The sequence below is a fragment of the Sparus aurata genome, chromosome 4 (genome assembly GCF_900880675.1).
Source record: "Sparus aurata chromosome 4, fSpaAur1.1, whole genome shotgun sequence".
Taxonomy (NCBI): Eukaryota; Metazoa; Chordata; class Actinopteri; order Spariformes; family Sparidae; genus Sparus; species Sparus aurata.
The window spans coordinates 28,472,270-28,488,531 of NC_044190.1; the positions used below are offsets into that span (position 1 = coordinate 28,472,270).

Consider the following 16,262-nt stretch of genomic DNA (forward strand, 5'->3'; position numbering starts at 1 on the left):
TGATCTCCATTGTTGTTTTATTGGATGTATATAAAAGCTGATAATTTCAGTCTGAGGGATTGGAAGGCAGAGAAGAATGGAGGGTCAGGCAGTCTAGACAGTCAGGTAAAGGTGGTATTAAGCAGAAGGTGACAAGGCCTGCAGACTGGTCTTGACGGCTGCGAGGTTGGCCTTCCAGGAGGTGAGGCTGTCGTGCAGCTGCTGCCACTGCTGCTTGCCAAAGGTGCGGTGTGTGCTGTGGCTGATTGAGTGGAAAAACACAAAAGCAAGAATGTTAACTAGGCAAAAATAAATGCAGGCCAAGGCCGTGTCTTCCAACTCTTCAACTTCCAACTGGATGTAAAATACGGAGCTAGAGTAGATGTTACTGTGAATAAAGGCATAGACATCGCTCTACCTCAAATTCACAGCTATATGGAGGTTTGAGTTAGGAAGAACAGACAGGACAGAACATTTACAAACAATAACAATTTTTCTTCTTTCTGTCTAGATGAAGTTTTTGTGCAGATCAGAACCAAATACCCTCATAGCATCCTTGACCTTGACTGCAGAGACCAGATTGATTTGACCAATTCAGGAAGACGCACAATAATCTCCATACTTGGTAATTAGTGAACACTCATACCTAGTACTGGCCTTCAGTAAACACATAAAAGAACAGCTAAAAAGATAAAACAGAAGACAAAGACTCATGAACGTTAAACATTTTCCGTCAACAGATTTTCAGCTGTTAATTAAAATGGCGATAGACAAGTTTTTTGCGTAAGTAAATGTTGCAGTGTTTCCCCTACCATTCTGTTGGCACGGCGGCCCGCCCCGCTAACGCGGGCCCCCGCCCCCCTTGAAAAACGTGAAAATCTTGACATTGATGTGCGCGCTTGTTGTCTGTTTCTCTGCACACTGTCGGATGCCATTTACATTTTACACTTTTCATTCAAATAAGCTAACGTAGCTGCCACAGATGTTTTTTTTCATCTATGAGACCTACATTTATCTTCCGAAATGAAGCTATCCAGCCCGTGTTTAATCTCCAAAAAGCTGATGTTACCAGCGCTATAGCGGAATTTACAACAGAGTTACGGCGGTTTCAAGTTAGCCATAGCGAGGGGAGGTTCGCTTCCTGTTTATAAAATAAAAGCGCAAATTCTATCCTTATGGTTTTCTTTATAATTAAAGGACAACGGGTGTTTTATTTTTGTGAAAATGACCAGAAGTGTGTTACTTACTGCGGCTGGCTTGGATAGCGCTGAATTAATCGGAACAAAACTTTAAACAGCTGTTATTATTATGTTATGTAAGCCAGCTTGTATGATCCTTGCAAGATAGCAAGTCAGCTGGCCTTGTATTGATGGCGAAATTTTTATATATATATATATATATATATATATATATATATATATATATATATATATATATATATATATATATATATATATATATATATATATATATATATATATATATATATATATGTATATGTGTGTGTGTGTGTGTGTGTTGTGTTTTAATTAAATTAAATTGTTCTATTCATTACCTTGAGGTTTGAGGAGTCGCTGAATGTAAATTTTCTATGTAAAACTTTTTCAGCCGGAAGAGCCCCCCCCCGCGCGGATACCACCCCGCCAACAAAAAAACCTAGGGGAACCACTGTGTTGACAGCACAATGTGATGACCAAAGAGTAATAACACTTTAGATCGGTTCCCTGTAAGTGTCTTCTGTGTCTCGAACACTGAAAATGAAAATAACGTAAGCTGTTGACAGGTGATCGAGTCAGAAGGGGCAGCCTTAATCCATTTCTCTATGCTCTCAAGTCATGTCATCTGTTAAACACAGTTCTAAAACGCAGCTTTCACATCTCAATACCAGTAAAGAGTTAAAGACAATTAGGAAAAAGTCCCAGCTTTCGAAATATAATCTGATGCATTAGTCATAACAACTGAAAAATAATATGATGGGAATTGAGGAACTGTGTGCTGGAAAATGACCTGCTTAATGTATTACAGATGAACAACACCAATTACAAATGCACTCCTCACCAACAGTGCAGTGGTGGTGGCACCATGAGTAGTTTTATCTTTTTTTTAACGAACAGAGGACAGTTTTATGGCAATATAGGTCAAATATAAGTACATCAGGTCTGGTTCGGTACGAGGCTTGGATTTGCCATCGCTGACTCTCTAAAACAGACCTTTATTTACTCAAAACGTTTTATTTTATTTTAAATTCAAGCCATGCATGAGAGTTTGATCAAAGAGCTTACCTCACAACAACTTTTCGCTGTGTCTGGTCGATTTTGCAGTACACCATCTTGGTGCGGACAGCTTGAAGTAAAAAGCAGACAGAAGGGGAATAAAAAGACGGCAAAAGCTCTTACGAAAAGCAATAAAAACACCACTGACACAGAAATGCTTTAAGAGTGAATGGACCTGGAAAATGAAATTGGAGAGGAAGCTAATCCTCGTCACAAAACACTGAAAGTGCTATTCTTGGTTCTCTGCCATTTTCTCAGTGTAGTTTGTAAAATCCTACTCAGGTCTGATGATCACTGTTGCATTCTAGGCAATGACTACCATTTTACAACATTAGTCACGTGTAGCTTGGAGCATACTTAACACAGATAGACAGCTAAGATTAATGTGAGGTGAAGTGCTTGTACCGTCAATGACAAAAGCCTCGACGTCATCGGCTCCAATCTGCAGCTCCTGTTGCATGGTGTCAAAGGAGATCTCCTTGAATTCCACTGCCATGCCCATGAACGTCAGCAGACGCATCTTGGCCATGTTTTGCTCATGAGACAGGCCTGGAGAGAAACACGCAGGGATCATTAAGCACAAAACAGTCACAGCCGATTACCCTCGACTGAGGGAGTTTCCCGGTGATAATTGTTTCTACATTTAGGAGCATGCAGTCAGGGAATCTACTCATTAACACAAACAACACTCCACATTGTCTGTTTTGAGAGTCCATCCTACACATGCTGGTAATTACAGCTAAGCCTTTAGTAGTGAGAAAGAAAGAGGACATGCTGCTGACACACACACATTCCTGTCCTGTGTCAACAGAGCACAGTAGATTGGCACAGGTTTATATTACATAGATGCTGTAATTTCTGTTTCGTAAAAGGTGGTTCACATGGTTTTTAGATATATTTTGACATATTTATACAGGAAAAAGTCTAGGAATCAAAGTTGTCATTATATAAAAATCACAAGCTGATATATATATTTCTTTAGAGGGATTTAACATTTCCCCCAGTACTCCTCATAGTAACAGCTGTATGTTTGAAGTGTATAAATTATAATAAGGTGGTTCTTACAGTGGGAAAGGTTTGAAAGTGTTGTAACACTGGTTCCAAAGGACAAAAAGTACTCTAAACTGTTTTAAAGATGGTACTGTTTGAACTAAGAATACACCTGAAATATGTCAGTATTGAATTACTAGAAGGGTAAGGAGCAGAGACATATGTGTATCTATACAAATACATGTACAACAATGTTTAAGACTAAAGAAAACACTGGACTATAATTTACCTCAATCATTAACCTGTGTGATTGTTTACACATAGAATTGAGCAATTAATATTTAAAGTTGTGGATACTTACCAAGAGAATCAATGAAGTCTTTGTTATTCTGGTAAAACTTTACATATGCTGCTAGTTTTGCGCTCACAAAGATGGTTAATAGCTGAAAAAGAATAAGAAGAGGGAGAAATGTCATTATAAGACTGTAGAACCACCGTTTGAACAAACTCGTAATAATCAGTCCAGTTGAAGGTTAAGAGACAGATTAATGAAATGCACATCACACTCGCTCCAATACAGCAATCTAAAAACAATTTAAACCTTTAGAAATGCAAGCCTGTTGACCCATGAACACATAATAAACATAACAGAATGTTCACACACTATTAAAAATATGTCTAAGCCTGTTCAAGCATTAATGGACAAACGTTCCTGCTGCTCAGTGTTGCATCTTTTTAATTGATCGGCGTGTCTAAATTGAGTTGTGCCTGCCTTAGCTGTCACTGACACTACATATCAAAATATGCATCCGTGACTCATGTAAAACAGCCAAGAGGCTTTCACCTCACAGAGCTTTACATTTCAATCACGTGACCTTAGCAACGAACTCCACGTCATTGTGGAGATCTCCGCGTCATTGTGACAAAACATAATGGGTAGGATGAGCTTCGTGGCATTGAGAAAGTCCAATATCTCAAGAACAAAATATTTACATATTTTTCAATATTTCTAACAGATATCTGACAATGCCACAAATGTATTTTATATATTTAAACAGCACATTCTTCTGTACTTACATCATGGATGAGCTCTCCCTCCAGGAAGCGTACAGGTTTGAGGGTGAGCAGGTGGTCGATCAGGAAGGTGTTGGGGTCTTTGAGAGCACGGACGATGCATCTATAAATAAGGGACACATATCTGTTTATGTATGCACAGTATATAATTTATGTATGTATGTATGTATGTATGTATGTATGTATGTATCTATCAAATTATTTATATGGGGAGGAAGTTGTTTCTAGGTTTAATGACTTGTGTTAAACAGGGTCGCCAAGTTTACCTGTGGGCATCAACACGAGCTTGTGAAGCATTGTCTTCTGTGTAACTTCCCAGCAGCTCAACCATCACTTTTGCAGCAGCTTCACTGTGAAATGAGACAGTTACGGAGATAAATTACTCAACAGATAAAACACAGAATGTAAGGTCCAGAGGTGTGTAAATCCATAAAATGAACATTATATTCCATGCAGGAGTTTATTAATCATTAATACTGTGTTGTGGTATTTCTGATTCGGTGCAAACCACATTTAAATTTTACACTTCTTACTTGATATGTAGTTACCTTTTTTTGCAGTCAACCAGAGCTTCATACACCAGCCTCAAGAGTATGTGCTTCTTCTCTGTGTTCAGGTTCCAGTCAACAATCCACTTGCGCACCTGAGAAGCATCACAAATATATCACATCAGAAATCAACTGCAGATGGAAAATGGAGCCTGAAGAGCTTTAAAAAGAGACTTCCTTTTCTTTTTCTTCTTTTTGTTGTCTTTGCAGCTCAAAGCAAATTGATGACCAATGGTGGCGATGCAGTGCTTGTAATCAGTTATAGCAGTTAATCATGGTGAGTAAACATACCTGATCTAGGTCAGTGGGGATGAAGGCGATGGCATTACAAGTGGCCGCCACCTTGATGAGGCCACAGAAGACTGTGTACCTCACTGGAGTGTTCTCATCCATGCCATGGAACAGGTTACTGAGCCTGTAACAGTGTTTAAATGGAGGTGTGTTTCTTGAACTCTTCCTTCTCTCAACTTAACACATAATTCCAGATGATTTACATCATTTCTGTGCATTTGGACTGCACTCTTGGTCAAAGTGTAAAAAACAACAATGAAGAGAGGCACCGCTGTGAACAGATTTAAGGGAACAAAACATAAAATGGACTCACAGCTGCATCCTGAGGGAGGGTCTCTCTCCTTCACGGAACTTCACCAGTTTCTCACATAGACTTTCAATGAGCGCCTCCTGCTTGTCCGTCTCCAGGATCAACAGCAGAGACACTATGCTGTTCATCACGCTCTCTACATCTGTGGAGGGAGTGACAGAGAGTGAAGGAATTAGAAGTTGTCCTCCAACCATGAGTGGTTTTAGAGCCTGATGTATATAACAGAAATAGACTTTTTTCATGGCAGGGAAAGTGTAGTAGATGGGTGAAACACCTTTCATCATCACCTACCTTTGTCATCATCCTTGAGGCACACATCGCACGCCTCGATGATCTGAGCCAGATCTACATGAAGTCCACCTTCAGAGTTTTCTTCTGATATATCAGCTCCTTTAGACTTGATGTAGGCTCTCAGCTCTGAAGCCTGCGAAGCCAGACAGTGAAATAAAGTGTTAGTGCTAAAATAAAACCCAACAGCAAAAGAAGTACCAAGCCACACATGTCTAACAGTGTGTAGATAACGTCAAAAGATAAATTTACTGCAGTCAGCTACAGAGGAAGGTAGTTCATCAAAATCTTGTTTTATTTTATCTAGGTTTCTCAGCTATCGTGGCTAACAAGCAGCAAGCTTTGTGTGGGCAGTTATTTTCTGTTACGCCATTGTTTATTTAGATTGCTCGCTCAGCAGCTAGCACTCTAAGCTAACATTACAACCTTTTGAGCCTTATCTGACAGAAGCAGAGGTACATTTATTGAGCTGAACGCGGCTAATTTAATCGACTCTCAACTAATTCGCATATAAATCACCCTACCGTTGTGTTTCATGATGCATACAGTCGTAATGTACCTTCACATATGTCGGCATGTAACGTTAGCTAACCTGTCAGCAGCTAAGCACGGTTAGCACCTTAGCTAGCTAGCATGCTAACTTATCCAGTTTATTTAGCCTCCATTTATCGCCTCAACCGCCGGTAGAACGACACAAAGGCGGGTGTTTTAAAGAAATTACTCGTACCTGGTCTTCTTCCGTAATGTCGATAAACGCCGGGACGCTCATTTTGGGTGTTTTTGTGAGCTCGGAGGATGAAATCCACGCTCTCACCACTGCTGAGACCTGAGCGGAAAGGAAAAGGCAACAGCGCCGGGGAGACTCTTGCTGTTCCGGGTCGTGCTGTTAAAGCTGCAGAAACGTAAAAACCGCTTCAGAGAGATGTCTGGTATGTGATGTGAGGTCGCTCCTCCAACAAGGTTACTTTATAAAACTTAATGTAACCTACTTATTAAGAAATGGTCCACTGTTAAACACATACATTATTGGACTTGAATGAGCATTTTCCCAGATACCCAGAGGAAAAGTTTTTACTGCTCAAAGCTTGCTCCTTTATGGCTATGGAGCCGTAAAGGAGCTCAATGAGAGTTCTCATTCTGTCTCGTTGTAAGTTAGTCTTTTTTGGTCTCAACATTTCTCATTTGTTTCTCCTAAAATTCCTTAGGAGCAATAGGTGAGACTTGAGACTTTACCGCTTAAACCTTGCTCCTTTCCAGCACTGGGAAGACATTCTGAAACTTCATTGAGAGCTTGATGAGATCTTCTTTGAAACTTACAGGGAGCCCAAGTTGAGATTTTCTGCGCCTGTTTCTCAGGAGAAACAATTGATAAACAGGAGAAATCAGCCACAGCCTCACTTTGGTCTCACATAGATCTCATAGTTGTCTAGGAGAAATGAATGAGACACTACTGAGATCTCTTTTCCAATTTTCGTTTCCTCTGGGTAGCCTCATCAAGTGCACCCCCCCGCCCGCTTTCCTTTCAGAGGTCATGCAACCTCCTAAATTTGTATTTAGTCACCACGAACATATCCTCATCTTTCATTCTTTCTAATCCAGATATCAGTCTTCTCTCTGAGAGATTAACCCTGGATGTCTTGGATGAGAGTTACAGAGGTGAACCTGATCCCCAGAGGAGAGGTTATCTGATTGAGCTGCGGTCCATCTGCCTGGACCACCATGGCGGGCCTGACCCTGAGCCTTCCCAACCCGGAAACACTGACAGTGTCAGAGGGCAGCGCTCCTCCACCGTACCCCCACCTAACCCTAACCCTTGTGCGCCGAGTGTGATCCTGTCTATTGTTACCATGGCAGGTCACTTGTTGATTGAGGTGAGTGAGGTGAAAAGGGTAAGTGGAGATGGAGTTCACCCTGAAAGTATGTAGTTAGGGCACAAACGTTTGAGGTGTGAGTCCCAGAGAGAAGACACTGGAGCTCGCAGTCCACCCGTCTCTTAAATATGTGTATTTTAGGGTATTCAGTGAATTCAGGGACACGTCATGCTTTGTCATAATTCCTTGAATGTCTGCTTGTCACATATATCTCTTAGCATTTACTATTAGGGAACTAAGCTCTGTTGCGGTCAGCAGGAAAGGTGCCCCAAAATAGTGCGCTAAAGGGGAAATGGCTGATGGAGTGTTTCACCATACTGCTGGTATGCTGCGTCATTCTATTGGGAAGGCAAGTGCCTGGTACCAAATCCCACCCTCACTCTCTCCCTTCCCTCGTATGCTGTCACGGCGAAGAATTTATAGCCGCTTCTCCACAAGTGTGCTTGTGTAACTGCGAGGCTTTCATTATCTGATTAACAGCTGATGTCAAGTGTCTGGTGTATTTCAAGGCCAGAATAAGAGTTTTGGGAGGCTTTGAAGCTCCAGGTGCATGTGAGACATTGTTTTTGTCTTCTTTAAAAGGTCTTTAAAACTGCCACAGTGTGTTATGATGCTTGATAGCCTAAATAATAGTCATGACAGCAATGTCCTGAAAATAGCATTGGTATTGGACTGAAGTAAACCTTTTAAATCCAACGAGGCTGTACCTGGTACATGTATTAAACTCGGATTTAGTCTGTTTTTTATCATACTAAACGTAGGCTTCACTGGGTGTAATCAAGCATGTTATCATCGACTTTAACTGATGCCTGAGTGGGTGTGATGTGTTGGTGAATGAGGGCAGACTTCAGTGGAATAGTGTTGGTCATTCCACTTTGGTTCGGCAGTGCATGTCTTAAAGTCATCAGTTTACTCATGGTTGTGAAATCATCACAGATGTTGCCAAAGATAATTCATCTCTGCGTACCTTTGCAGGAAAAAGTAATGTTCTATGTTAAATGGCATTTCTGTGAAACTTCTCTTTTTCTTTTTTTAGCCATTCTGCGATAGACTCTTATCTGACTCCACAAATTTGTCTTTTGTCTGTAAATGCTCTAATGGGTTTATTTTGCTTGAGTATACTTCACTTTGAGTAAAAAAAAACAAAAAAACAAAAACATTTTTTAACGGGTCACTATGTAGTTTTGGAGAAGGAATCCAGGCTCAGAATTGAAATATTAAAAATATTAATGAGGTAATAATACAAATTCAGAAATATGTATAAGTCCTCAGTTCTCAGTCCAGGAAATAGGGTCAGAACACTGTCTGAAGCTAGAAATGTGGCAGGGTCGGCCAAACAAAGAAACAAACAAAGTAAAACAGTATTAGATTGTGTTGTCCTTTAAGGGTATTTTTTTCAGTCATGAAAACAAAGGTAGTTTTTTTTATTTAGTTTGATTCGGCATAAGAAATAAAAGAAAATAAAAGAAGGGCGGGTTGCAGGGTGTGTGTGTGTGTGTATTTGTGTGTATTTGTGTATACTTACAATATATGCAGCTAGTGATGGGTCAAATGCAGAGAATGTAGGGTGTGTTTGCATGTAGCACGTAATATATATCTGATAAAATAATTTCCCCTTGGGGATTAATAAAGTATAAGAAAAAAAAAAAGAAATGAGTCAATGATGATCGTTCTCTTCTGATTAAAACTCCACCCCCACAACTACATTGTGCAACTTTAAACTGAGGTTGGTGAGATTGTAGAGACCAGCGAGAGCAAGCTAGATTTCGAAAGTGTCTCACCGATAGCAACTCATCTGACACACATGAAGGCACACCACCTGACAACACCGACACCAACTGCTGTGTAGCTGTTGATGGCCAGCAAGGGAAGTGTTATTCCACAAGCTCTCTTAACTTCATTGGTCGAATAAAGAGCCGCTGAATGCCACAAGCAAATGAACACAAGCAAAAGAAGCTGTCACGAACATACCTCACTGCAGTCGCTCAGTGCTTTACTGTGCTAGAATGAGAGTCTGACGCTGCTATCGCGACTTCAGGTTCAGGGCCTGTGTTCTGTGATCGCAGCACATCATTAACACCTTGAACCATCTCTGACCACCTCATGTCTCTCTCACATATAATATTATGAGGAACATAAACAACCAACATGGCTTCACTTGCCCTGCCATTCATGTGAGACTAGCTCGCTAATAGTTTTAGCAATATATCGGCCTAGCCTTGTGGAAGACTGGTAGGCAATTTTGTAGGTAGAAAGGCAGGTAGCCCATCCAGTATTTTCATGTCGGCTGAATTAACTGATTGGTTGAGATGATTAGAAGCTCACAGCAGCCACAAATACCAGATTCTTTTTTCTTGTTTTCATCAGAGCAGTTGTTTCCTTGATTGCTGTCTGGATGTCCAGAGTTTTAAAGATCTAACCAAGCCTACCTTACAGCTGCTGTTTCATGTAATTTCTCAAAATAGCTTTGGATTAATTGAAAAAAATAGCGAAATGTTGATACACTAGATTTGACCTGATGTTTGTAGGCACACATATTGTGTTAAGTGAATGCGTCTCTGTCTATGATCGTGTGTGTGCATGTGTGATCCCATCTCTATATTTGCCAGTTAGATCAAGGAAATGATAGATATAAGAAAAAAGGCTATTATATATATCCAAAAGTAAATATGTATGAATGTTCATGTGTATGTCCGAGATATTTATGTTCACAGTGTGTCTATATTGACCTCTTCCATGCTTGTTTATTTAGAAAAAAGCCCATGCTCTTCCTAAACTGCTGGCAAATTGCCTGCTCAGCCTCCTTCAAGATAAATGACTGTGGTTTAAGAGTTAGTCGAGCCCAGGTGTCTGTTTTTTCCCTGTCAGGCAGCCAAGTGGTGAGTGTCCATGCAAGCCAGTAGTCTCATGGTCATCATCCAACATGGCTGCCTACCTTCCACCCACTAATTGTCTGGTTCCCACAGTTCTGCCTGTCTTCACAATCTCTGAAAAATCCCCTCGCTCAGGCTCATCTATCAGCCAGTGACCTTGTCAGCATGCATCGCATGAGTAACTTCCCTGCTTCCCTAGGTGGAGCGAATTGCTTGTTAATTACTCGCTAAGCTGACTCACCCTCCCCAAATGTACACACTAATACAAGAAACAAATAAACAAACAGGGCGAAGATATTAAAGTCCACAATGGTCAAAGACATGCATAATCCCATGGGGTGCTTCTAATGGATTTTAACTGTCCACAGCTGTAGATATATAAACTCTGTGGTAGATTTGCAATCATGGCTACCATCTAGTAGTTGTGAACAAATCATCCAAAATAAGTTTCACTGCAAGGACTAGTTAACATCTGTTCATTACTTGTGTTATAATAGCTCAGCTCATCTCTCATATACAGTAAGATGAGGGCCAGAGGGCCAGTACACCCTTGTAATGCTGACTAGTTCATTCTAAAAACAAAGATTTGATAGAAATATTAGATAAAAGAAATCTGATGTATCACCTTGGGCTTTGGAAACTTTTGGTATTATTTCTGATTTCCTGACATTTTTTAGATTAACTGATTAGTTAATCAATCAAAAAATGCTTTGCAGATTCTCGGATAATTAGGAAGTTCACACTGAATTGTGGTGAACATTACATTCACGTTGCTCATGTTGGGAGATAGCCGAAGGGGGGAAATATCAGCAATGAGTGATAAAAAAAACGCATCTAATTTTTGACAGCAGACTTACGGGCATCTATCCAATTTTTTGCAAGGGATACAAACTGAAGGAGACAAACACTGTGTGTAACTTCTGCTGGACAACAATAACTAACCACATTAGCATTTTTACCTGAAGCCAACGTCTTGAGCCATTAAGAATACAGTGAGGCCAGTTATATGTTTTGATAGGTTTTTGATTTTGTAATGATCGTGCACATATTCTTATTGAAAAGATTCAGCTTTTATATTACATTACCTCTAGTCTAATTTTTGAAAGGTCTGTCTAAATTAAAAGGGAGTTAGATTTATCTTATTGTTATTATCAACTGATGAAAAAGTAGTGTCATCAAATACAAAATGGAGGATGCAATGCATGCATCAAGATGCATCTAGAGTTCTTGTGCAATTGGAATCATTTACAGGTGAATTGTATGCCGTTGTGAGGCAGGCGAAGATTCACACCTCTAATATCTATCAGAATGTTTTTGTGTTTTTCTGCCCCCTACTGGTTACATGGTTACAAGAGAATTGATGCACCTTTAACAAAACCAAACCTCATTCAATGTGTATAGTGAAAAATGCCTTGTCCCTCTGATGTGTGCGTTGGTGTGTGTGTGTGTGTGTGTGTTTTATGTGTGTGTGTGTGTTTGTGCATGTGTGTGTGCACTTATCTCACCTTACTGAATGCTGTGATCGCTGTTCAGTCCCAGTGATCACTTATCTCCTCTGCCACCAGATGATCAATCACACAGCACAGCTGCACACCTCTGACTGAGTGCAATTCATTTACTATTTATTTTATCAATTTAAGTAGAATTGTATTGCTCTTTCATCTGCCATTTAGATGTTACTGACTTGACCATACTGTAACAAGCAATCTGCAGCAAAAACACAACGGGAAAAAAGGTTGCTACGTGAACTACCGTTGTTATCTCGCCATATCACTTAATGACCAGCTTCATATCACACCAAAGGCTGCAGCAATCAATCAAAGGTTTGTGGTGTTGAGCTATCTGACGTTTGTTAATCCCCCCATGTGGAATGTGTGTGCTCTGTTTCAACCTAATGGCAGCAGCCATTAGAAAAAAAGAAAAAAAAAAGCTACAGTCTTCCAGGAATTCTGAAGTTCCCCTTCTAGATAGATCGAGTCACTGCAGTAGGACCAGGGCTCTGTTAATGATGGAGTGGTCTCTTGTCATCAGCGTGTGTTTATATTAAACACACTCACAGGCTAGGAGAAGCAATAAGGCGCAGTCAAACAAAGAATCAGATTTGTTTCAATTGGGGATACATTGCACAACATTTGGCTTGAAGCTATACATGCCAGATCTCAGAAATACTAATTAGAGGCATGTTAAACTGTGTGACCCTTTGCTTTTGCGATACCATGTAGACTCTTTCATTAGTGCTGATAAATACAATGCTTAAGACAGAGAACAGACAACCATTAAAACTGTCTCAATAGTGATTTTAATTGCTCGGACTCATGACAAATGTTTTTAGTTTTGTTTTTTTTATCACAAAAAGCTGTACTGTGTCTCAGGAATTATATGTCTTATTTTATGTAATCTACAAAATGATAAGTAGACCAGAGAGGTATAGCATTAGACATTTTTTACAAATCAACCACAGTGTTGTCAGCAATCAGTGCAATGGCTAAATATTTTGCATTGGGATTGAGAAAGTTGCAGTAAATACGGCATTTCCCTAAAGCGAATGTGTCATAAGTCACGCTCACATGATTTTGGTAATTGTACTGTTTTCCCATCATTGTGCACAAACCTCCAAGTCATCCCGTAAACTTGTCGAGCTTCATAATGAGGCTCAAGGGTATGACAACAGACAGTTACCGCCAGAGATATCTGAAATGTTTTCTGATGACTTCTTACGCCCTGGCCACAGCTGCTAGGGTGTGACCGCATGGAAGAGGCTGTGGTTTACTGTAAAGACCTGATAAAGGCTGGCCTTGATGCTGACACACAGACACCTGCTGAGATGAGACATAAGATGTTCAGCTAAACGCAGAGTTGACAACGTCGAACGCAACGAAAGCTTCTCATTTTTTAAGATTACATTCAGTCATCCCAGTGTATTTTTAATTTGATGACAGTGTTTCATTAGACTCTGATCATTTACATTCCTTAATGACACCCTCTATAACTATAACCCTATTGAATTCACAGCCAATTCCATCAGTGAGATGTACAGTTTAGCGGAATAATTGTTATTTATACAGCTTTAAGCAACATTTCAAAAGACGAACCATTATCATGTTTATCTTTGGAAAATAATAATAAGAAAAATATCCAGTTAGGAAAACATAATGTTTAGCCAATCTAACCAATAGCTAGCAAAACATTGATGGAAACTCAAAATGCAAAATGTTGCATGATTGTGTTCTCTGAAAATACTCAGGTACTTAATGTTCTATATGTTTTTCTGGTATCACTTCATGATATACTAAATTTAAGTACCAGTGAGAACTTGTAAGTAGTGTATAAGTACATATTCATACCATGACATTACACAATAAATTGCAAAAAATGACAATACCGTGTTATCAATCCATAAGTCCCAGGTTGTATTATAAAATGCTAATGTTTTTCTCACTGTCAACAAACTCTGTTAAAAAAACAAAGCCAGGAAATAAATTGATCCTGCCAACAAGCATCATACTGTATGCAGCTGAACCCTGATATACTTAACTTAATCCAAAGTTATTCCCAAAAAATTGTTAAAACACATCTTTGCATCATTATTGGGTTTGGCTGGGAGACACGTACCATCATTACAATAAACATGGACACTATTTTGTTTAGGGTCAAGGTAACAAGCTTCATTTAACCATCCTGTCATCCTACACCACTTGGGTACAAAGATTGTCTTTGGGTCATTTTTGACACACACACACACACACACACACACACACACACACAGTGCTGATTGATCTCAGAACTAAAACGTTCTTGTGCAGGTGCACCATCACCTTTCCACGACCCCATATACAATATTCAAAGATCAAAGTTCAAACAGTTTCACACACAACCATCAAGGCCCTGTTTACTAACACTTCAACATTCAGAGTGTAAACGTGCTGCAGGTGACAGAACCCTCAGTTCTCTCTGTGCTGCAGAGCACAGTTCTGGGACCAGTGGGTGAAGCAGCTGCTTGTTCTCCTGTAGTGGTCGTGGTCGCCCCGTCAGATTGCCTTGTTTGTTTATGTTGTTCACTTTTATTAGAGGTGTCTTCAGTGAATTGCATTTAAAACTACTTCCTGCACATTTGTGATACTTTCTTGGGCTATACAAGTACTATCTCTTGATAAAAAATGACAGCTGTGTTAAAAATAAAAACAAGTGGTGTCCACTCAATGAATGCAGTCTTTCTGCACTGTAAAAAGGGAAAACTCTGATATTCACACAGTTTCTGGTGAATGAGAGGTTGTGTCTTCATGCAAAATAGATTTGGCATTTAAAATGAAATGAAATCGCTTTATTTTAGATCTTCAGTGAGGGTGGGTCATTTTTGGCTCAGAGGACAAGCTGTGTATACAGAATGTAAAGACAGCAGGAGGGTTACATTTCATTTTACATCAAAGAAACATACATGCTACTCACACATAGAACATATATACAAATACTTGAATTAAAACGGAATAAATGAAATAAACAATGTATACAGTAACTTACACCGATCAGGCATAACATTATGACAGGTGAATAAAAAAAAAACACTGATTATCTCTTCATCATGGCACCTGTTAGTGGGTGGGATATATTAGGCAACAAGTGAACATGTTGTCCTCAAAGTTGATGTGTTAGAGGCAGGAAAAATTGGCAAACATAAGGATTTGAGCAAGTTTGACAAGGGCCAAATTGTGATGGCTAGAAAGCTGGGTCAGAGCATCTCCAAAAGTGCAGCTCTTGTTGGGTGTTCCCAGTCTGCAGTGGTCAGTATCTATCAAAAGTGGTCCAAGGAAGGAACAGTGGTGAACTGGCTACAGGATCATGGGTGACCAAGGCTCATTGCACATGGGGGAGCGAAGACCGGCCCGTGTGGTCCAATTCAACAGACGAGTTACTGTTACTCAAATTGCTGAAGAAGTTAATGCTGGTTCTGATAGAAAGGTGTCAGAATACTCGGCACATTGCAGTGTTTTTTGCGTCTTGGGCTGCACAGCTGCAGACCAGTCAGGGTGCCCATGCTGACCCCTGTCAACCGCCGAAAGCGCCAACAATGGGCACATGAGCAACAGAACTGGACCACAGAGCAATGTGAGAAGGTGGTCTGGTCTGATGAATCACGTTTTCTATTACATCACGCGGATGGCCGGGTGTGTGTGCGTTGCTTACCTGGGGAACACATGGCACCAGGATGCACTATGGCAAGAAGGCAAGCCGGCGGAGGCAGTGTGATTCCTTGGGAAATGTTCTCTTGGGAAACCTTGGGTCCTGCCATCCATGTGGATGTAACTCTGACACGTACTACCTACCTAAGCATTGTTGCAGACCATGTACACCCTTTCATGGAAACAGTATTCCCTGATGGTTGTGGCTTCTTTAAGCAGGATAATACACAGTGCCACAAAGCAAAATTGGTTCAGGAATGGTTTGAGGAGCACAACAACGAGTTTGAGGTGGTGACTTTGCCTCCAAATTCCCCAGATCTCAATCCAGTCGAGCATCTGTGGGATGTGCTGGACAAACAAGTCTGATCCTTGGAGGCCCCGCCTCGCAACTTACAGGACAGGATGTGCTGCTAACATCTTGGTGCCAGATACCACAGCACACCTTCAGGGGTCTAGTGGAGTCCGTGCTTCAACGAATCAGGGCTGTTTTGGCAGCAAAAGGGGGAAAAACACAATATTAGGCAAGTGGTCATGATGTTATGCCTGATCGGTGATGTGCACACATACCTATAATGTAGTTTGAGTTTA

General features: G+C 40.3%; 2 protein-coding genes across 2 annotated transcripts in view; one reads left to right on the plus strand and one right to left on the minus strand.

The window, feature by feature from the left end:
* eif3m (eukaryotic translation initiation factor 3, subunit M) lies at nucleotides 1–6,652 on the minus strand. The gene is made up of 11 exons (XM_030414555.1): nucleotides 6,481–6,652; nucleotides 5,757–5,889; nucleotides 5,469–5,607; nucleotides 5,156–5,279; nucleotides 4,865–4,959; nucleotides 4,583–4,666; nucleotides 4,320–4,419; nucleotides 3,604–3,685; nucleotides 2,658–2,801; nucleotides 2,262–2,322; nucleotides 1–241 (listed from the first exon to the last, which is right to left on the minus strand). The coding sequence occupies exons 1-11, from the start codon at nucleotides 6,520–6,522 to the stop codon at nucleotides 118–120; spliced, it is 1,128 nt and encodes a 375-aa protein (XP_030270415.1). The 5' UTR covers nucleotides 6,523–6,652; the 3' UTR covers nucleotides 1–117.
* wt1b (WT1 transcription factor b) overlaps nucleotides 6,563–16,262 on the plus strand; it is a 25,964-nt gene continuing 16,264 nt past the window's right edge. The window contains exons 1-2 of the mRNA XM_030414554.1: nucleotides 6,563–6,682; nucleotides 7,353–7,624. The gene's annotated coding sequence lies outside the window, so the exon portion shown is untranslated. The remainder of the gene's footprint in view (nucleotides 6,683–7,352; nucleotides 7,625–16,262) is intronic.